This window comes from Rhincodon typus, chromosome 19 (assembly GCF_021869965.1).
Source record: "Rhincodon typus isolate 14 chromosome 19, sRhiTyp1.1, whole genome shotgun sequence".
NCBI classification, from domain to species: domain Eukaryota; kingdom Metazoa; phylum Chordata; class Chondrichthyes; order Orectolobiformes; family Rhincodontidae; genus Rhincodon; species Rhincodon typus.
Genome location: NC_063350.1, coordinates 28,537,776 through 28,560,700, shown reverse-complemented (window position 1 = coordinate 28,560,700; position 22,925 = coordinate 28,537,776). Strand labels below are relative to the sequence as shown.

The 22,925-nt window shown below is 38.1% G+C and overlaps 1 protein-coding gene across 2 annotated transcripts in view; it reads left to right on the top strand.

The window, feature by feature from the left end:
* Window positions 1-22,925, top strand: part of LOC109912523 (uridine-cytidine kinase-like 1) — a 187,724-nt gene that overhangs the window by 151,205 nt on the left and 13,594 nt on the right. The window contains exons 8-9 of one of the 2 annotated variants that reach the window (XM_048608093.1): window positions 6,054-6,073; window positions 17,375-17,473. In XM_048608093.1, the coding sequence (XP_048464050.1) occupies window positions 6,054-6,073; window positions 17,375-17,473 (119 nt within the window). Of the gene's footprint in view, window positions 1-5,179; window positions 5,197-6,053; window positions 6,074-17,374; window positions 17,474-22,925 lie in introns of both variants that reach the window. The other variant, XM_048608094.1, reaches the window with a different exon arrangement.

The following is a 22,925-nucleotide window of genomic DNA, read 5'->3' as shown; positions in this document are numbered from 1 at the left end:
TTATTGGAGATATGCAGGAATTGTGAACTGAAGTTAATTTCTGATCGTCAATGAGCTCATTGAATGGCAGAGCAGGCTCGAGTGGCCTCCTCTTGTTCCTTGTTTGTATGTTCAATAGCATAGACAAACAATCTGGATATGGCACCATACAAACTGCAGGGTCAGGGCATGAGGAGAGCATAGTGCAGATAGCAGCTCACCAAAGGGTGAGGTCAGGCAAGTTTCAAAGCCAAATACGCAGATGAGGAGTAAAACAAAGAACAGCAGATGCTGGAGATCTGAAACAAACACAAACAGAAATTGCTGGAGAAACTTAGCAGGTCTGGTAGTTTCTGAGGAGAGAAAGCAGAGTCAACCTTTTAGAATCCAATATCCCTTCTTCACAATACTGAGCTTGACATTGAACTCGAAACATGACTCTGTTTTCTCTCCACAGATGCTGCCAGACCTGCTGAATTTCTCCAACAATTTATATTTTTGTTTGTTTCAAATCCCTAGCAGCTGCTGTTCTTTGTTTAGTTCCTCATCTGCGTACTTGACTTTGAAATTACGTTTCTCTAGCAGTTTCTCGTTTTGTTTGTTACTCAGCTGTAGGTTTTGCTGATGCAGATTACAGGAGTATGCTGATAGCTATACATAATGAAACACTTGCTGCATGGAAAACCTGACACCTGTGGTCAGTGGTGAGGAACATGGAGGACTCTGACTCTAATATCGCACAGGGCTTGGAGCAAAGCTTGGATCACATCCTTTACAACGGGGAAATGGTGACCAAATCCTTTTGTGTTCTTCTGGACCATGGTGTAGCATTTGATATTTAATATGACCATGTCTAATGAAGCACATGTAGCAACTTCCCATTGCACTGCTATGCCGGAAACTCTAACTTCTGACATGCCAAGTAAACTTACCACCATGCCAGCTTGCACTGCTGTCATCATGGCTGAGATTGCAGTTTACAAAGGGCTGGCAGTGTGTTTTAGCAGTCTACCATTCTGTTCATAAATGTTTCCTAGAATGTCTGAGGCCCTCCCACAGGGGCAGTGCCAGTGCCACTGTGGAACATGAACCCACTGTCATCTCGCAGGATGATAGCATTGATCCTCCTACTACTTCTACTCCAGCAGTGCCCTCCCTGTTGTTAATCAACCAGTGGAGGCTGCCACCGATATATCAAGTAGTGGTGACTGACGCCAGTCCCCCTGGATGCAGGGCTGATCAGTGTTGCCCTCAGAGACCATCTGCAGTGACCCCTCCAATGGAAGATCAGCAGCCACTGGTAAAACAGATGCTGGTGGCTCTCCATTGCAGACAGTGTCACAGAGAGGAGTGGCAGTTGCTGGTAAGATGCCCTCTAGTAGCCTAGAATCGCTCTCAACCCAGGTCACAAATAGGTGAGGGAAGAATGGGGTCAGCAGCAGTGGCAGGGTCAATTTTATGTGAGACTATCCCCTACTCTCATCCACCTCACCTCCCTTCTCAATGCTGGGCCCCTTGATCAGCCACTGAAATTCTTCAATGATTGGCCTCCTAGAAGTCCACATGCACCTCCCAGGAGGGTTTGCTTTTCAAGCTTTCCAAATGGCAATTGTCCCACCTGCGACGAGGTTCAGCCCTGCAGTCATGGCATGAGACCCTTGTGGGCACTAATTGCCACTTGAGGCCCCCTATGGACAGTGGGATAGAAAGTTGAGGAGTTCTCAGCTGGAATCTTCCTGCCTGAATAAATGCCACCCCATCTCCAAATGAGCCTAGGGGGAGTGCATTAAATTCTGCCTACTTCATAGTTTTAGTTCAATTCAACTGGGAGCTAAGAGGATATTCGTGTAGAAGTTGATGAACCTGGACTTGATGCTGACCTAATCAGTTGGCAGGATTCGACATTTGGAATATTTATTGTATAATTTTTGACGCCCCCATTTCATCAGAATATCAGTGCATTAACGATGATTCAAGAAAGGGCACTAAGGATAATCCAAGACAATGGACTCCATGTTATGGAAGATTTTGCTGAGCAAAGTTGTTTACATGAGAAGAAGATAAAATAAGCATGTGACTTTGGTGTTTAAAATATCTGTAATTCTAGATTCCATAAATGTAATTGAATGGACTCTTTCACAGAAGTAGTGGATATTGTTTAAAATTAACAAGAGAATGAAGATTTTCTTCACTGAAAAGTAAATATGTAATCTGAAGAATGATGTCAGCACAGTGTTTCCATTAAAGTTTAGTCAACAAAATAAATGTACAAATTAGTTTATTGTATAGTCAATCGTAAAATATTTAAAGCACAACAGAGTTCAGCTTATTTAAAACAAATCTACAGGGCTCACCTCACAGGTCAAATTCTATTATGAATAAAAATGACTGGCATTTTTGCAAAGTTAATGTTTGTAGTAAAATAAAAACTGATATTGAAGCCAATCACCAGTGCCAAAGTATTTTGTCAAGAAATAGCTGAATCCTGCATATTTCTAAAACATGTTACTGATAGGCCTACAGTTTTCTAATTAATAATTTCAAAAGCTATGGGTCATATTTTGAGAATAAGGACAAGACCAGTATACTGAATAGCAGGAATTTAAAACTCTTGCTACTAATGTGTTTCCAGGAAAAATGTCAGATCAAGTTTCTGCCAGAATATTCTAGAAGGCAGGCACTTTAGCAGTTGGAGGATTACAGCAGTATTTCTGAATCAAAATAAAATAAAGTCAAACATCATTTCAAATTATGAAGTTTTCTGAATATTCGGAAATGTGAGTCTTTGCTGTGCTGCATTCAATTAACCTTGAGGTGCAATCAAATTGCAAATATTGTGAGCAAAATTACATTTCATTAGGAAGTGGAGTTGGAACTGTAAAAATACATCAGAAGTTAACCTTGTAATTTCCTATCAATATTTAGTGTTCTGTCAGAGCACGATGTTATCTGGAATGTAGGATCTTTCTATTAGTTTTCATCCTGCTATATTTTTATTCCATTTTGTATGTTATAATTCAAGCTTTTGTCCAGCTCTTGTACCTCTTCATTGGAAATTGCCCAAGTATGTCCTGTAAACAAAAAGCAGGACAAATCCAACCCGGCCAATTACCACCCATCAGTCTGCTCTCAATCATCAGCAAAGTGATGGAAGGTATCATCAACAGTGCTATTAAGCAGTACCTGCTCAGAAATAACCCGCTCAGTGACGCCCAGTTTGGGCTCCGCTAGGGCTACTCAGCTCCTGACCTCATTACAGCCTTGGTTCAAACATAGACAAAAGAGCTGAATTCCAGAGGTGAGGTGAGAGTGACAGCCCTTGATATCAAGACTGCAATCGACTGAGTATGGCATCAAGGAGCCCAAGCAAAACTGGAATCAATGGGTATCAGGGGACAAACTCTCCGATGGTTGGAGTCATACTTGACACATAGGAAGATGTTCGTGGTTGTTGGAGGTCAGTCATCTCAACTCCAGGACATCTCTGCAGGAGTTCCTCAGGGTAGGGTCCTGGGCCCAACCATCTTCAGCTGCTTCATCAATGACCTTCCCTCTATCATAAGGCCAGAGGTGGGGATGTTCGCTGATGATTGCACAATGTTCAGCACCATTTGTGACTCCTCAGATACTGAAGCAGTCCATGTTCAAATGCAACAAGATCTGGACAATATCCAGGCTTGGGCTGACAAGTGGCAAGTAATGTTCGTGCCACACGAATGCCAGGCTGTGACCATCATCAATAAGAGACAATCTAACCACCGTCCCTTGACATGCTGAATCCCCCACTATCAACATCCTGGGTGTTACCATTGACCAGAAACTCAACTGGACTGGCTACATAAACACAGTGGCTACAAGAGCAGGCCAGAAGCTAGGAATAATGCGACGAGTAACTCACCACCTGACTCAAAGCCTGTCCACCATCTACAAGGCACAAGTCAGGAGTGTGATGGAATACTCCCCACTTGCCTGGATGAGTGAAGCCCCAACAACACTCAAGAAGCTTCACACCATGCAGGACAAAGCAGCCCGCTTTATTGGAACTACATCCACAAGCGTCCACTCCCTCCACCACCGATGCTCAGTAGCAGCAGTGTGTACTATCTACAAGATGCACTGCAGAAATTCACCAAAAATCCTCAGACAGTACCTTCCAAGCCCACGACCACTTCCATCTAGAAGGACAAGGGCATCAGACATATGGAACACCACCACCTCCAAGCCACTCACCATCCTAACTTGGAAATATATCGCCGTTCCTTCACTGTCGCTGGGTCAAAGTCCTGGAATTCCTTCCCTAATAGCATTGTAGGTCAATCCACAGCTGGAGGACTGCAGCGGTTCAAGAAGGCTGCTCACCACCACCTTCTCAAGGGCAGCTAGGGATGGGCAAGAAATGCGAGCGACACCCACATCCCACAAATGAATAGAGAAAATAAATTTAAAGCAGAGACTGTTTACATAAATAGATCAATGCTTTGAGTTTCCACTTGAGTATCTGGTGGGATAAAGGTAGAACCCTCAGCAGCTATATCAATACTAAAAATACCCATTTCTCCAAACATTCGGCAAAGACAACTTTAATGACTGAAAGTCCAAATGTACCTGGGATGTCTAATGAACTCTTCTGAAGACCATACTGGACTCAACATGTTAACTCTATTTCTCTCTCTACAGATGCTGCCAGCCTGTTTCTCCAGCATTCTCTGAGCTTAGTATTAAGGGTTAGATGGCATCTGTTTCATACAGATTTCTAATTTCTGTATTTAAACTTGCAAGAGTATTCTCAATAGATTCTGCACTTTAGAAAACAAGAGCTGTGAAAAATTTTTAGTAAAGGAAGTATATTTAGTATACGAAGGGTTAAGGCATTGTTCTGCATTATTTGGAAATCTGTACCTTTGCTGTACAGCTTTTGGCTCACTGTCTATATTTTCACATTACCTTTCATCCTGTTTGTTGAAGAAGACTATCATAGATCTTTTTTGTCAGATAAATATTTTCTCCTCTCAACCAAAACCCCACTCCATGCCCAACCAATGAGGGGTTATGTTTCCGCAGAGCAAAGCTTTCAGAAGAGATACATGTGGCCGTGTTAGAAAATACTGCAAAATGTGAATGAATGTACCCTTTTTAACTCTCTTTTTCTCTCTTGTATATGGTATTAAAAATGAACGAATTGTTACTGTTATCACCTCAGCGTGAACTCAGTGTAAGGTATGAACAAACAATGGTAGGGATACACCATATATTGTGAATGGCAAGAGGCACTATGAATACTGGTCCATGCTTCGGCACGTGGAGTCCTACACCTGTTCCTGTAACTCTGAATTCATGAGGATATGTTTTTTAGTACCTATTAATTTTTGTTGGATTTTAAATACTTTTTTGACCAGTGCTTCAAAATTATAAAAAAAATTGTGACGGAGCAAGGTGAGTACTCAAAATGTCTCGATGAGAACAGTTATTTTGGTAATCATTATTCATGCATAACTCTAACCTTCCTGGTCTGTTTGAATCCGTAAAGTTAAAAATCACAGAAAAATTATTGCTGACCCTCATGATCAGATAAGACAGTTTCCAAGATTTAAGATTATTCAACGATGTATTTATTCAACTAAACTTTCCATCAATGGGTCAGCCACAATTGAAATACAACAGGAAGTTAACTATCTGCCTTAGACACAGGAAGTTTAGAGGGTTTAGAATTTAATGTCATGTTCAATAGCTGCAGTGTGTGACATCTACCATGCTTGCTGTGTAATTCTTTAGAAATTTTTACACTTAAGTTCCTGTCAGATTAAAAATAGAAGAAAACTTTAAAAATGCAGCTATTTTTGGTCTGCTGTGAAGTACATATTGTATCCATGCTCAAGAGTCTTCAGTTTAGAGTGTATTAATTTCAAAACATATGATTGTGTACTGCATTGCATGGTAATGCCCTCCTGCAACACACAAGGGACAATTGCAATTTGATTCTTTTGTTGGGTATTAATGAATTGAAATCTCTTCTTTCCCACCGATTCTGTATTTCCTTCATTGTCCTGCTCTGAATATAATCCCCAACTGAACAGAGGAAACTGCGCTGGGATATGTGAGGAGAATTTGCATACTTCATTCATTTTCATAGCTGTTTTTGCATCTCAAGCCTGTGCGTGGCTATTTAGGAAGCAACAACTAATAACTGCTTACAGTGTTTTTCTATAATTTATAGTTTGTGCAGTCTCACAGTATGTTATGATGTGAAGCTTAAATTATTTAACTTATTCATCACTCTGAAAAAATATCAATTTCTTTTTTTATATTTGAAATTTCATTGCCAATTTATAGAGTCATACAGTATGGAAACAGACCCTTCGGTGTAACCAGTCCACGCTGACCAGGTTCCCAAACTAAACTAGTTCCAGCTGCCTGTGCTTGGCTCATATCGCTCCAAACCTTTCCTATTCATGAACTTGTCCAAATATCTTTTAAACATTGTAACTTTACCCTCATTCACCCCTTTCTCTGGTAGTTCATTCCACACACAAACCACTCTATGTTTTAAAAAAAATAATGTTGCCAGTTGTGTCCTTTCTAAATCTTTCTCATGTCACCTTAAAACTATGCCCCTCAGTTTTGAACTCCCCCACCCCAGGGAAAAGACTCTTATCATTCACCTTATCTGTGTCCCTCATGATTTTATAAACCTCAATAAGGACGCCTTTCAACCTCATACGCTCCAGTGGAATAAGTCCCAGTCTTACCAATCTATTTTTTATATCTCAAACCCTCCATTCCCAGCAATATCGTGGGAAATCTTTTCTGAACCCTCTCCAATTTAATAATATCCTTCCAATAACAGGGTGACCAGAACTGCACACAGTACTCCAGAAGAGTATTGTTCAACTGCAACATAATGTCCCAACTCCTATATTCAAAGGTCTGAGGAATGAAGGCAAGCATGCTAATTGAGTTTTTAACCACCCTGTCTACCTATGACGCAAATTTCGAAGAATTAATCTCAGAACACCTAGGTCTCTCTGTTCTACAAAACTGTTCAGACCCCTGCCATCAATTCCTATCCTTGTTTGTATTAAAATGCAATACCTGTTATTTATCCAAATTAAACTCCATCTGCCACTCCTTGGCCCATTGACCCAATTGATCAATATCTCTTTGTAATCTTATATAACCTCCTTCAGTGTTGACTCTCCCACCAGTGTCATCTGCAGACTTACTAACTGTGCCTCTTTATTCTCATCCAAATCATGTATATAAATGCCAAACCAAAGTGGACCCAGTACTGATCCCTGTATACAAAGTGCTTCTTGTTTAGTAATGGTTTGCTGCTTGAACTGCTCTTTGCTTGACATGAACTGGTTATAACGGCTGCAACTAATAACTGACTTAGACGTTGCTTGAGATGTAACCACATGTGGCCCAGGTATTTATTGCCCTTAATCATGACAAATTAACAACTAAATCTGAGCCTTGATAGTAACTATTTGTTTATTTCTGCTGCACTTTCATTAAAAAAAACGAAAACAATTTGCACTTAAAACTATTTTTATAAGACACCAATACCTCTACTCAAGATGTGGATCAAAAAGTAAACTTTCATGGAATTTGCTAGGACTGTCAATTGGAAAAACTGATGCCTCAATGCCAACCCAAGAAGAGCATGTTCCACTCCAATGTCGAATTTTGATTTTGTTTATCCCACTGGGTAGAAAGTAATGCCAGCTATATTGTCTTGTAGAAACAACAGAAATAAACAGTATTTAATCCATTGAGCCCATCTACTCTAATCCAAAATCTTTGCCCGTTCCCTCTATCCTTTCTTAATCTCCCATTCAAGACACTTATCCAGTTCTATTTTAAATGTTCTAGTCTCTGCATAAACACCACATGTGGCAAACATTTCATGTCTTAATAATTACAATGTGTGAACATTCTTTCTCATTCCCTTATTTTTTTCCTGGTGGTTTCCTTGTTTCCAATTCATCAAGCGACACAAGCAATCATTTAATGTTTACCTTCTCAAACCTTCATCTTTTCTGCTTTACTATTTATTGAGACTGGTTAGAAAACAGATTTCTTAGTAATTAGAGATTTTGGAATTTAGATGATGGAATCCACACTGTCAATGATTGGCTTCCTCACAATCCCAAGCCTTAAATGGCTACAAATATACCTCTTCGACAAAAGAAGTGAAGAGCTTGTGGATTCAAAAGATTCTTACCATTCCTATTTTTCATTGAAGCCTAAAATCAATATTAACCGAGAGACAAGTTGCACATTCATCTATAAATAAAGCTATTAATGATTTACTTTTGCAGTTTAGTTAACTAGAATGAGTCATAAGAATTAAGAAAACAATATACAACTTCAATGGAAAAATGTAGATGTATCCAAGAGCATATTTCAGTCTTGCCTTGCAAGTGAAACATCAAGTCCATCTAGCCTGCACGTATTGGTGCAACTAACTGAAAATATGCTACTGCAGTATAGCCAGCTGTGAATAGTTTAACTATGATTTAGTGGAAACAGAGAGTTTACATAAAATCTTTATCTCTTCTTCAAAGTGGCTGTTTTTCCAATTTGTTTAATTTTTAATAATAACATGTTTAGAAATGAAAAGTCCATAATTTTGGAATGTGAGTGTAAGCTGCTCTAATATTTCTTAAGCAAGTGGAGAACCTTCAGATTGTTGGAGGTTATAACGGCGTTTTATCATTTGCAGTTTTCTGTCAGGAGGGGTTTGTGCTTGGAGCTCACAAAAATAGTTCTCCATTCACAAAATAAAATCAAAAATAAGCATTGATTAGTGTGGCCCCAATCTGGCATGGCAGTCTGCGCTGCAGGGGACAGAGATGGGCTGAGAAGGTGCACAATTTGCTGGCCATCATTTTCACTGGGCCTTGTTTTCAGAATATTTGTTGTCTCTCTGCACATCTTTTAATGCATAAACCTCTGAAGGCTGACCATTTGGAAATGCAACCACATTTTTGTTTATGCTGTTTTTGAAACAATGCCTCCTTGTTCTGCACCTCCGCTCCCCACCCCCTCCTCCCCAACCCTCCCACCACCCTCCTCCAAAAAGCACATGTAAAAACAGAGTGCCTAGATTTTAAACTGCACTAATACTGTGTGGGCGTCTGAAATGTAACCACACAGCAAAATATAACAACCTAAAAAAAGTCTCATGTTAACTCATCCTTGAGCATTCAAAAAAGGTTTGTCATTGTGAATCACTAAACAAACTGAAGTTTATCAGGTTTCAGTTTAATATCAGTAACAAACTGTGCACCAGCCTCAAAGAAGCCTGCAAGGCATTTAAAGAAGGCTATAATCACTTAATGAAGATAGAGAAGCAGCATGATCCACTCAATTTGGATGAAGGGACCGAATGTACAAAGCTATGTTTTCTGATTGCACCAAGATAAGCAGGAAAGTAAAGAGTTGATATGAGATAAAGAGTCTATAAAAGGAAATAGTTTAGTGAGTGGCAAAAAGGTTGTTAGCTGGAGTAAATGTGAATTTGCCCATCTTGTTACAAGCAGCGTACCATTTTAGTAGAGAATATATGGTCTCCTTATTTGAAAAGAGTTATAATTACTTCAGAGTCTGTTCAAAGAAGCTTCAGTCAACTCATTACTGGGATGGAACGGTCATCTTATGAACAAAAATGAACACATTAGACGTATACCCATTGGAGTTTAGAAGAATGAGCCGTGATTTTACTGAAGCAGAAAATCTTGATGGGACTGGATAGGGTGGAATACCCAGAGCATGTTTCCCTTGTGGAAAATTAAAATTAGAGGACATCATTTCAGAAAAAGAGGTCTCCTGTTTTAAGATGCAGATGAAGTGACTTTTTTCTTTTCAAATAATTATTAGCCTGTTAAATTTTCTTCCCCAGAAGGCTGTGTGTTTAAACTTATTCAAGACAGAGTTAAATAGGTTTTTGATAGATAAGGGAGTCGGGGGTTATGATGTGCTGACAGGAAAGTGGAGTTGAGACTTCACCCAAATCAGCCACAATACTATTGAATTGTAGAGCAAGGTCATAGGGCCAAATGGCCTAGTCCTACCCCTAAATTCCATGTTCCTGTGGGCCAAAAATTGGAAGAAAACAAGGGGAGGATCAATTTGACAAGAGCTAAGCAACTTAAAGATGGAATTACATTGCTTGATGTAGACTATAGACCAGCAATTAGTTGGAACTGTGTAGACGCGTAAATCTGCAGGGAAATTACAGAAAGATGCAAACATTGTACAGTAGTTAAAATTGGGGTCTTTAACTGCCCTGATGTAGACTGAGACAGTGATAGCATAAGGAAAAGAGCACAAACAAATGTTCCTGGATTGTGTTCGGGAAAGTTTTCTACAACATTTTGACAAGTTCAAAAGCAAAGGATCTGGTTCTTGAGATAACCTGGGCCAAGTAGCTCAAGTGAGAGTGGAGGAATATTTTTAGAAGACAGCAATCATTATTAAGGTTTAGGATGACAATGGAAAAGGACAATGGGCCACCTTTCAAAAGAAAAATGGTTCAGACATATTCAAGGTGGTATCAAAAAGGGAAAAGCAAGCTAAACGAATCCGGAACTCTGGATGAAAAGGGAGATAGAAATCAGGATAAGGAACTCAGTGTGCATATGATATGTGTGAAGTAGTAAATACAATTCAGAGCCAAGAGAAAACAAAAGGTTCAGAGGGAGATTGGAAAAGCATATTAGAAATGTGGAGAGATTATAAGAAAATATTGATGGCCAACATAAAGAGGAATTCTAGAGGCACATCAGTAGTAATAAGATAGTAATAGGAGGAATAAGGGTGATTAGAGGCATAAAAGAGAAAATACACATGGAAGCAAGACGCATGGCTGAAGCAGTAAATTAATATATTGCATTTGTCTTTACCAGAGGCAAATGCTACCCAGGCCGTAAAGGAAATTCTGTCACTAGAAGGGTTCAAAACTCTATAAAGAGGGAGTGTTGGAAAGGCTATCTATTCTTAAACTTGACAAGGCACAGGACTGGATAAATGCATCTGAGGATGTGGAAAGAACTGACAGTGGAAACCGTTAGGACATTGTCCATAATTTTAGTCTTCCTGAACTGCAGACTGGAGAATTGCAGAAATCACTCCCTTGTTCAAAAAAAATGTTGTAAGGTTAAGTCCAGTATTTAAAGACCAGTTAGTTTATCTTTAGTGATTGTAAAGCTCTAGAAACAATTCCCTGAGTGATAAGGAGCAGTGTAATGGTCAGTGGACATTTTTTCAGGCTAGAAGAAGGCTTGTTTTGGAGTTTGCCAGGGGTCTGTGTTGGGAATCTTGTTTTATCTGATATATATATTAATGATCTAGATCTTAGTGAGCATAAGGACAATTTCAAAGTTTGTAAATTATATATGAAACTTGGAAACACTGTGAAGAGGAAATTACAGAACACCATAAGGACATAGATAGGTTGATGTAGTAGGCATTTAGATAGTAGATCAGGTTCACTGTGGAGAGGTGTAAAATGATGCATTTTAGTAGAAGGACGTGGACTGACACTATAAGATAAGGGGTCGACCTGGGTATGTACGTGCATACAACATTGTGGGTGACAGGACCCATAGAAAGAGCAGTTATGAAAGCCAATTGTATCCTGAGCTCTATTAATAAAGGAGTACAAGAGCAAGGAGGTTATGCTATACCTATACAAGACACTTGTTGATCCTCAGCTGGATTATTGTGTGCAGTTTTGGGTGGATTTAGGAAGCTATAAGAAGGAATGTAAGTACATTGAAGAGAGTGCTGAGAAGGTGTACAAGAACATTTCTAGGGATGAGAAGCATCAGCTATGAGAAAGACTTCAGCTATGAGAGGAGATTAGAACTGTTCTCCCTTGAAGAAAAAAGGCTAAGAGGAGATCTAATAAAAGTTTTCAAAATCACGGGAGATCTGGATAGAACAGATAGGAAGAAACTGTTGCAGCACATAAAAGGATTGAGATTAAGGTCACACTTTAAAATGATTTGCAAAGTAGCAATTGTGATGTGAATAAAAACAATTTTAAATGAGTGGTTCAGTTCTGAAAGCACTGCCTGGTTATGTGGTGGAAGTAGGTTCAGTTGAAGCATTGAAGAGGGAATTGAATGATTATTTGAGTAGACAGAACATGCAAAAGCATGAGGATGATACTTGAAGTATTGTATCAGCGCTCTATCATCAGACCTGTGCAATTAGGGTTTAGCCTAAGTTTATAACTTGTTCCACCTTTCCAGAAGGTGTTCACTGATGTTGAAACCTACTGTACTTGTGTGGTTATGGTTCACCCTCAGTATTTCCTCTTGGCTCTGAGGAGAGTCTGAATACATAATGACCTGCAATGCTGTGGATGTCCATGGCAGAATTTGACCATGGTTTCAACTGTTAACTTAAGGTACACTTTCTGGAGTGGGTGGTAAGAAAGAGAGACTATTAAGAGTGAGAAATAATAATGTTTTTCAAGATCTTTTCCCCGAACTCTCTGGCATGGGTATCATGGAACCAAACACTATTGTTCTTTGTTGCCCCAACTAAGACAATTAAAATCAGCACACATTGCTGTTTAGTAGGAGATGTAATGTATTTACTCACATATACTTTGGGCTCATTTAGTCCCCTTTTGGTGACCTGAATGTCTCTGCTCTCTAATTTCTTGATTTACGATTGAGAATAACTTGTAACTGGGATCGTGATATAGAACAAAACCTAGTGTGGAACATAGAGTAAATGGGATAATAATTGATGTTGCTGAGTGAAACACAATACATTTCATCAGGACTGTGTTGAGAGTAGAAACATTTAAGCAAATTCAAGGTATAAAACATTCCTAAAATGTTTACCGTCTTTTCCAATCATCAAGTTTTCCATAAGAATTTAATGAAAACCTACTAACAAAGAAGACTTGATACATTCACTGACTGGTTAAGGTACAGCAACTTGGCTATACTGGGTTTCATCTACTGAAAACGCAGGGGTAAAAGCTTATGAATTAAGACAAACGTTTCAATGAAAGAATCCACAATTAAGGAATGTACAGGTTTAGCTTAATTGCATTTCAGTTATTTTGTCTTACCAGCCAATAGTGATTATGAGGGTATAAGTTTGCAAATTGATAGTAAGAAAGTTCAGTAGTGTTTAAGGTTTTATGAATTCTAGTGTAACAGTAGTGAAAGGACTCCTGAATGTAATCGCAACTACTTGAAATTGACAGTGATTTTAAAAAAACTTTAATATTTGGATCAAAGTCCATTTATTATCTTAACCACTATTAAGCCACTTAAAATAAATTCATTCAAATACTTCACTAAAGTATCAATAAAAACTATTTAGGGATAAAATGATATCATATTTTGCATATTACATCTTTTAATTTATCATGTTAACCTCTGTAAGGATGCCATCAAATAATGAATCTAATGTAGCTCCTTTTACCTGCAGAGGTAAATTGGGCACTGTTCTCTATCACCTTTGTAATGTACGAAATGTTAAATTACTCACATTGATAGGAAGAATAGAAAAGCAAAATATTCATTGGTGAGAGACTAGGAAACACAGATTTAGGTGCACACACATCATTAAATAGTAAACATCAATTTATAGCAAGTAATTAGGTAATTGCAAGGGTGCAGAGTATGAAGGGTAGGAGACTCTATTTGCAATTATATAGACTCCGACCTTAGCTGAAGTAGATGGTGAGAAACTATTCCCACGTATGAAAGGATCAAGAACAAGAAGGCACAGATTTAAAATGTTTTGCAAAAGAACTAAATGAGAGGTGAGGAGAAACCCTTTCACACAATGAGTGGTTTAGGTCTAGAATGTACTGCCTGGAAGTGTGGTACAGGGCAGGTTCAATTGAGGCATTCAAGAGGGCACTGAATGAATGTTTCTATTTAAGTAACTAGTGGGCAAGGATATGAGGAGTAGGCAGGAGAATGACACTAAATTATGATGCACATTTGGAGAGCTAGTACAGACATACTGGGCTGATTGGCTTCCTTCTGCACATTTTAAAATCCTGTAATTCTGAAAGCACTGTGAACAGTTTTGGTCCCTAGATAGTAAGACTAAGGTTAATTCTTTGGTGTGGGGGTGTGGTGAGACATGTCCTTTAAGGAGAGATTCCCAACGCTAATTTGTTCCTAGAGCTAACTATAGGGGAGCTGCAGCATCCGGCAATACTATAATCTTGTTATCAAACCATTGAACCAATAAGTAATCCAGGAAATAAAATGCACTTATGTTCTTAAAACAATTACAGAAAGCAGTATAACAATGGGGCATACAAATGGGATTTAAACAGACTGTGACAACACAAAGACAGGCAGCCAAATCAAAACAGCCACCCTATTCCTATATTCAGAACACAGTAAAACTGAAACATTCAATGAACTTCAACATTTACCCTAATGCATCCCTAATCAAATTTTTTTGAATGACAGATACCAGACACCAGTTTTGTAGCTTAAACAAATGACTTAACAAATTATAGATCATACTGTAACTTTAGCAGTGCAAAGTTAAACCACAAGGTAATCTAATTAATGTCTATGATTTAAACCTGATCTTCTTTGATTTTAGCCCTCATGCACGCAAAGACTAACAGACAAAAAGATATAGTTAAGGGATTAAACAAAGGAAGAAAAAATGACAGGTAACTGATTAGTTCACATAAGCAGACTACATGAGCCGTAACATCACAGGCACACAGGATTGTATTTTGATTGCTTCCTGAAGACACCAGTGCATGTAAATAGCTTCCTATAGATTCCAAGGAATATTCACTTAATACTTAAACTGAAGTTCTTTCTCTGAACTTTCAATAAGTTGCTAATGGGAAGATAACATGGAACAATCAAATCTCTTTCCTGTAGCTTTCACAGTCACCATGCTTCTGACTTAAATACAGTTCAAAACCAGTTCAAACCTTGTTTTTTTCTTTGTTAGACTGGTTGCCTCCCTATGAGGCCCCAACTAACATTCAACATCTGCCATCTGTTTGAGCATAGAGCATGTCTGGAACTGAAACATCTATAGCATTCTTTGAACAAGACTCCATCTGCAATTGAGTTCTGGGCCTGACCTCATGAGCAAATATCAATTTGTTCTCTTTTATTTTTACCACAACCTGCTGCTTACAATCCAAAGGCCACCTTCAGGTCTCAGCTCACTGTTCACAGTTCGAAACCAAAAATGATTATAATATAAATAAAATAATGAAAGTGTCAACAAGACACTGAAATTATAATGTTGGGGGGGAAAAAGTCCATGCATTTTCCCTTCAGAGAAAAACGTGGCATGCCACAAATAGAAAATTTGTTTTTCAAGACCAGACCAGTAAAAGATCTAGTTAAAAATCACCTTGCTTGACTAGGCAAGTCTATTGGAGGGAAAAGTGGAAGATTGTGTCAGTTCCAATGATTTCAGCAGATTTCCCTCTGCAAAGTCTTCAGCAGCATATTATATGGAAGAGGAGGGAATGACAGACATCACGTCTGCATTTCCACTTTTAAATGCACGGATGCAGAAGCCAAAAGTTACGTGAAGTTTCATCATGGAATGAAAGCAATTTGCTAGTTTCATATTTTATAGCTGCAAATTCCAGGCCATAAGTTACTTGAGTTGGCAAGTTTGGATTCTAATAGACTATTTCCCTAAGAGGAGTTTAGAACTAAAAACCACAGTGTCAGTATAAGGCATCGGCCATTTACCACAGAGATGCAGAGAAATATCTTTACACTGAGGGTGATAAGTTTGGTATTCTCACATCTAGAGGATTGCACATTGAAGAATCCTGCATCAGGTAGTGGGTTGCCCACTGAAAGCTAGCTCCTGCCTCATATCCAATTGCATCTTTGTCCCCTATCAGTGACACTATGATCCCCATTCTGCTGTTATTTACCTATGGCATAGTTTCCTCATCGATTCTGAGCCTGTTCTTTGTTCTTTGTTCTTCCATTACCAGCAGCCGATACCATCCCTGACAGCGTTGATTGGTAATGGTGAGCTGCTGCCTTCTAATTGACTGGGAGCTCTCAGCAGCTGAGATTCCACCAGTGGGGTCCTCAGTCCCATAACAGGCTTGCATTAACCACTTGGGTGCCTGATAGCTCTCCGCAAACATAACTCAAATCCTTTTGTTTCTTTTCTACAGCAATTTGACAGGCATTTAATTTCTTTTGGGTCTCCGTACCAAAGCAACACAGATTCCCTGCTGGTTCTCAAACTGGGAGGACGGTGGTGGTGGTGGGCGGGACCCATGTTGGGAACATTAATTTCAGCCCATTGTTTGTCAGTGACACTTTCACCCAAGCGTCTTGATGAGAGTAACAGCTAATCATGGGCCATTTAGGACTGAGATAAGGAGAAATTTCTTCACCCAAAGAGTAGTGAGCCTGCAAAATTCTCTGCCAAAGAAAGTGGTTGAGATCAAAACTCAATATTTTCAAGAAGGAGTTGGAATTAGTTATAGTTCTTAGGGTTAAAAGATAAAACTGGAAAAGAGTAATAAATTGGATGATCACCCGTATTGAATGGCAGATGAGTTTGAAGGACTAAATGGCCTACTCCTATTTTCTATGTTTCTAATACAGAGCAGTTTGCAAAAGTTTAGTTTCTTATATTCAGTTGCGTTGTTGTCACTGGGTCATCTTACTATTGACATTGTTTGTGTTATAAATACTATTTCATGCTAATTTAGTAATTCAATAGTAAATTGGGACAATTAGCTTCTAGTCTCCTAGATGACTAAGATGTACATAATAATTCCCGTCCCTTTTCATTCATCGTTTTTTGATGTCTTAAAACATGTGAGGAGCAGTGCTGCCTAATTTTTTTTTTGAGAAAGTTACAAAATGGTGTAAAAGGTGTAGGGATAGTTTTAACTTTGGAGGATAATGGAAAATTGGTGATATTATACTGGCTGCCTGTTATACTTCTCGCTTAATATTCGTTTTCGCATTGCAATTGAGTAAGACACTTAACAGGTAGATGATCTTGTATCACTGCTTTTACACTTATCACCAAAAGTTCAAATTATCCCCCCCACTCCCAACCAGGATTTTAGAAGTTGCTGCTTTGCTTTTAGCGATTGGACTAAAGTTTATAATGTTGGATTAGAAGACTGTTTGCTTTTTAGTTATTCCACAAACATCTTTGGATGTTCTTCATTCAAATTTGCACAAATTAAATTTGCTTTAAGTAAAGATATAGCTTTTTTGTTACTCAAATGCCTCAAACTGATCTAACAAAATATTCCTGCTACTTTCTGACTATTTGAATATTCTAAAAAGCAAACATAGCATCTGAATGTTTTGGTATTTGTCTAGGTTTGAAACTTAATCACACTGTTTTTCATGCTGTATTACTTCAGGGCAACTTTGGCATCTGCCCACCAAGCCCAACCATTGCCAAAGACCTTGAGTGTGTTGGAGAACACTACGCAGGTACGAGGGATGCACACGTTAATTAGGTATTTTATCTATTCTACCATCTGTGTGCGTTATCTTAAACTCCATAAACCCTTGTCTCTCTACTTCTCCTTCTTATGTTAAACATTTGAAATAAATTCATCTTTTCACCAAGTCTATCATCAACCCCTTAATTTCATCAAAAAGTCAACATTTTGCTCTCAAGGGTCATTACTTTGTGAAATGTTTTTCTGTTAAATTTGGTCTATAAGTGCAGTTTCTTGTAGTAGTATAGAACTTTGTGGGGATGAGTCCTTTCAGTCTAGCACACTTGTACGGTTCTCCAAATACTCTGACTAATCTAATTAATTCCCTTTCCCTATAACATTTCGAGTTTTTTCTTCCCTATATCTGTCGTCTTTTTAAGAGAGGTGATGTGATGGAAAATAAACTCTCTTATTTTACAACCCTTTTTGAAATTTAAATGAAATGGAAAAATAAAACAATTGCTCTGTATTTTTCCAGGTCAATGAGAACAGTCAACTGTTCTGGTAACGAATTGGTTTGGGAGATTAATCTATACCTCAGGTTATTACTTTGTTAGCACATTCGTCATTGGCCAAAAAGGCATGTCATCTAAGCGTACAAATTAACTATCAACTTGGCTTAATTTTCACCTGAAATAAGAAGTGAGCTACCGATGCTGAAAACTTGAAAAGTGCTGTAGCTAACCTTTGAAAATTTGAATAAAGTGATAGTTACTGATGTTGAAAAGCTGCAAACAAAATGTTTTTCAGTGTGCCTGGACAATTCCATTATTTTATTATATTTGGCACGGTCATGATAACTTCAGAATGAATTTTTTGTTTTGGCTGTATCTTTGTAAAGTTATACATTTATTTTATCCATTGAAAAAGATTTGGACTATGTGCCAAATTGCTGATGATACTTGATAGGGGGCTTAGAAAGATGAGAAGCCATTTGTCAGATCATAATTATCCGTCCACAATGACCCACATAGATCCTCACTGTAATTGTTTCTGAAGTGGTGCTGGAATTTTTCCTGCTGCATATTAGCTGATAGTTTTGGAACTGAAACTAATTTTTACTAACTTGAAATGGAGTCCTTCATACTATTTTGCTATTCTAATTTTAAACTAACATTCCTAATTTACCTTTACCATACACTTCCATGTCACCTTTTATATTTCTGTAAGATTGTCTCTCTGGGCCTACTTTTCAGACTGATAGGTGCGAGTGTTTCAGTCTTTCATCACAACTCCTATCCCTCGTAATAGGAATCCACCTTAAGGTTCTTTTCTCTACTTCAGTTAAATATCATTTTTCTTGGGTGCGATACAAGATTGAATGTAGTGGTCTGCCTCTTTCGGCATTAAAATTTTATCGACTGTTTCACAAACTTTGTTGAACTCATTATGTAATTTCTGAGCTTACTCCTTTGAACTTAACTGGTGTCCTTTTATGCAGAATTTCAAACATCTAAGTTTATAGTGGCATTTATCATTACCTCAAATAAATTAATGAGGTTAGCCACACAGAATCAACCACTTTTGAAAATCACTCACGTTGTTGTTTCTTGTACCTTTCTAAAGAAAATAGTTGATTTTACGCTTGATAAATGATTTCATTATTTTATACATTGCTGAAATTAAGACTGCTGGTGTGTAGTTGCCTACTTTGTCACTCTTTGAATATAAAAACCTACTTACCCTGTTTCTAGTCCAATGTTATCTTCCTAATTTCCATTTTATTCCTTTGTAATCATTATCAATGCCCTCTAAATGTTTTTACAAGTGTTTCTGACCATACAGGGATTTACATTTGTGAATTTGGTGTGAAAATGCTACTATTAAACTGCTGATTCACAATTTGATTAGCTCCTGTGTCTCCAGTGAGATCATCTAGAGTGAATAGTCTGGTAAAACAGCAGGAGTTGGTTCAGGGTTGAAGGAAACACATATCATCTCAAACCGTGACACCTGCTTTCTTTGAAAAATATAGTGGGTGGAGGCAAAAAGATAATAAAGTATTAGGATCTAGAACCTGATGAGAGGCTTCATCAAGCCAATTATTAGGGAAATTTGATTTTCTTTCCACTGTAAATCACTGATAAATGCCTGGATGTTATGATAAATTGTCTTTTTTTTTCTATGCTGAATTTTATTAATAAGAGACAAGTTATTTTTAGAACAATTGAAGGAACACATATGCGAAATTAGCTGTCTTAAAACCAGGGCTGTCCAAAAACGTGTAATTTTATAATGTGCAATGCATCTTCTTTTTAAATTTAATTCACTCATCTGGACAATTTGGCTGGGCACTTCAGCCCTGGACTTCGCTGCTTTGCCATGTGTACACCAATTTATTTCTGTGCTCCAAGTAAACCTTGACATCATGTGACCTGGTGTCTCGGATCACAGCGTGTATCCAAGCAGTTCTTTTCGGATTCAGTTAAATGTAATTAAGAGAAGGCTGGACAACAGCAATTTGCTTAAATATGAACATTTATTGAGTAGTAATAAAAGATGAGAAGAGAGAGGAAAATTTATGAAGTAAATAAAAAGATTGAAAATGAGAGGAAACAAAACAATAAGCCTCACGCCCTTCAGCCCATTGGACACCCTTGGATCAATGGCTAGTCTGGAGGCTGAGGTTGTCCCTGGCACTGTTGGCGATCCCAGACCAAGGTGAAATCCAGCGACTTGGTACAAAACGCTCCCTCTTGTACAGGGTAACAAACAGCAAGGCTCAGAAAAACAAGTTGGTTGTGCCGGCTTTGGCACATCCAGGAGTGCTTACAGGACTCATTCAAGGTCATGCAGCTGTCGAATATCATCAACAAGTCTGGCCCTTCAGCCCATCCTGTACAATTCACTCCTAATGATATTTGACAGTGCATGTTACAGTTGCAGAAGCAGATGCAAATCAGCAACAGTCGCGCAAGAACGTAGAATAAGAGTATGTAACGCACACTAGAAAATTAAAACTACAATGAAAATAACCATCACCAGTATGAACCATACAACAATAGGGTGTAACATCAAAATAAATGATCGTAGTGGCCTTTGGAGACTAACCCTTAAATATATATCCCAGCCTGATGTATGGCCAAGGCCGTGATGGAACCAGTAAATCATGCCACCTGACTGAGGTGACCAGAATATCGTCTACGCTTTTTTTTTCAGTTAATCTATTGACATAATTTGCTCTAGAATTCAGTATATTCCAAATTCAGGTTCCTTAATTTGTGTTTTTTTTTAAAGCTCCAGTTCCCTATCCACAGATCACTTCACCCAATAATGGTAAAATAACATCATACATGGACTCAAAATTTCTCCAGCTCTCTTCATCTGTATCTGTCTTGAGGATATTTCTTCCATATGTTTCCCTCCTTGCCACTTTTATGAATGATTGTATCACTGAGTGGTAACTACCTCCAAATGCAGGTACCCCCTTTGAGCTACAATATACATGGGATCCAACAACACAGCTCTAATGTTCATTGGGCTTTACCTTCAACTTATGCTTCCTGCCTTTTATTTCTCCGGGGGTTCCCTTACCACAGACTCCTACACCACCTGGGTCTTAGCTCCGCCTTCTTTCATATACACTAACTGTCCAAACATGTTACAGTTTCACCTACTGGTGTAAACACTGGAGTACATGCATCATACAAACGCTCAAGATGGGGCATCTTTTTATATCATTCGATGGACCATTTCACTCAGTCCACTATTACTCCCCCAGAGTCCATATACTTTCATTTCTGTAACATTTTGACAGAATAGCCCATCATACTTTTTACTTCGATTGTAATTCTTTTTACATCCCTTTCACTAATACTACTTACACTGTTGTAAAGTCAGTTTCCCTATGGATTTGGTGTGAGGTTTTTATCATTTAAACTATGTTTTTGTGCTCTTCTAAGCCACACTGATCCTTTTGTCAAGTAAGTGTACCAGTCTGAGACCCATTCTTCAGTGCATATTTTTCTACCGTCTCATGTTTGTTACCTCTGAGGTAACATTCACTTTTGCACACTTACATCAGTGTCCCAAGACCATATCAGGCATTCTTGACTCCTACATGATCTTATCAAATTATCTATGAGGTTTTACTTATCTCTCCAAGTATGGTCCCAATGCTTCAGGTACTGGCTTGAACCACCAATTCAATCTTTCTTAGAAAGAAAAACAAAGACACAAACATCATCAAGAGAATGCTATCAGTTTGGTACTCTCATCTAAACTTCCTTTTCACAAAAATGCATTTTAACCTCAATTGCTGTCTCAACCCATTACTCTATTTTGTTTTCTTCTGCCACTAGTCTTCACCCTTAATTACTTCATCTCATCCAGTTTTGCAACTTAACTATTACCACCATATCTAATTCCAGAGATCTGTAGAGGTTTGTAGTCCACGGAACATAATCTTGTAATATTTTAAAACAGAAGTCAAACATTTCTGTTTGATTCAGGCACAAACAAACTTTGTTCTTTTTGTAAGATGACCCACTTTTTTTTTAAAGCTACTTGATAATTCATTCTGGATATTTGATATATCTCTATGTAAATTTGTCCAAATTCAATATTCTGTTTACTCCCTTGAAGTCACAAACCATTTTTGTATGCATTGAAACCACTGAAACTCTGTGCATCCACTTTATCATTTTCAAGAATCCCTTTAAATTTTCAGGGAACTATTCAATTTAAATGTTTTAGATTACCAGGGCATGTGAATCTTTAATGTAGTTTTTGTCATGATATGCTTAAGTGTTACCAGTCTCGGTGGTTTCAAGATTCCTGACACTCATTACAATTAATATATCCACAGTACTTCCCCAACACCAAAATGTGTTATTGATACATGGCTTGATGGGTTGAGGGTGCCGCATCCATCACAGTTTTGCGACATTGAAATTCTGCAAATGTGTTCAGCCTTCAGTGTCTCCAATTTCTAAAACAAAACAACGTCAATCTATTCCACGTAAAGCAGAATGGGTTAATTAGTATTATTCTACTACAGATTCAAAACGGGGTTGGGGTGTAAACTCTTGCATGTAATTACATCATCTGTCTCTCTCCTCCTCTAAGGAAAATAAGTGAATATACTTTTAAGGAAGGAAAAGCCCACCATTTTGTTAAATTTGCCTTTCCTAAACTCCTCACCTACAGGGAGTTGCATTTTCAACATTTCAATGTCCCTATCACAAGGATGTTAACAATGAGTCAATCTTATCATCCAGAATTAAAGATTCACTCATGTGTTAAAACAGTATTTTGAAATTCACTCTGGCCAGAAAATGAAATTCCAAACTTGCTAATTTCTGGAATTAAAATTTGCCCAAGTCCAAACACAACACTGAGCCAATTCCAGTAGGTAATTTTTTACCAAGCTTTACACACCAAATTTTTGAATCAACATTTCGCAGATTTTTGCTTTACACAACCACGGATGGTTTCTTAAAAGGACATTACATTAACCATACATGTC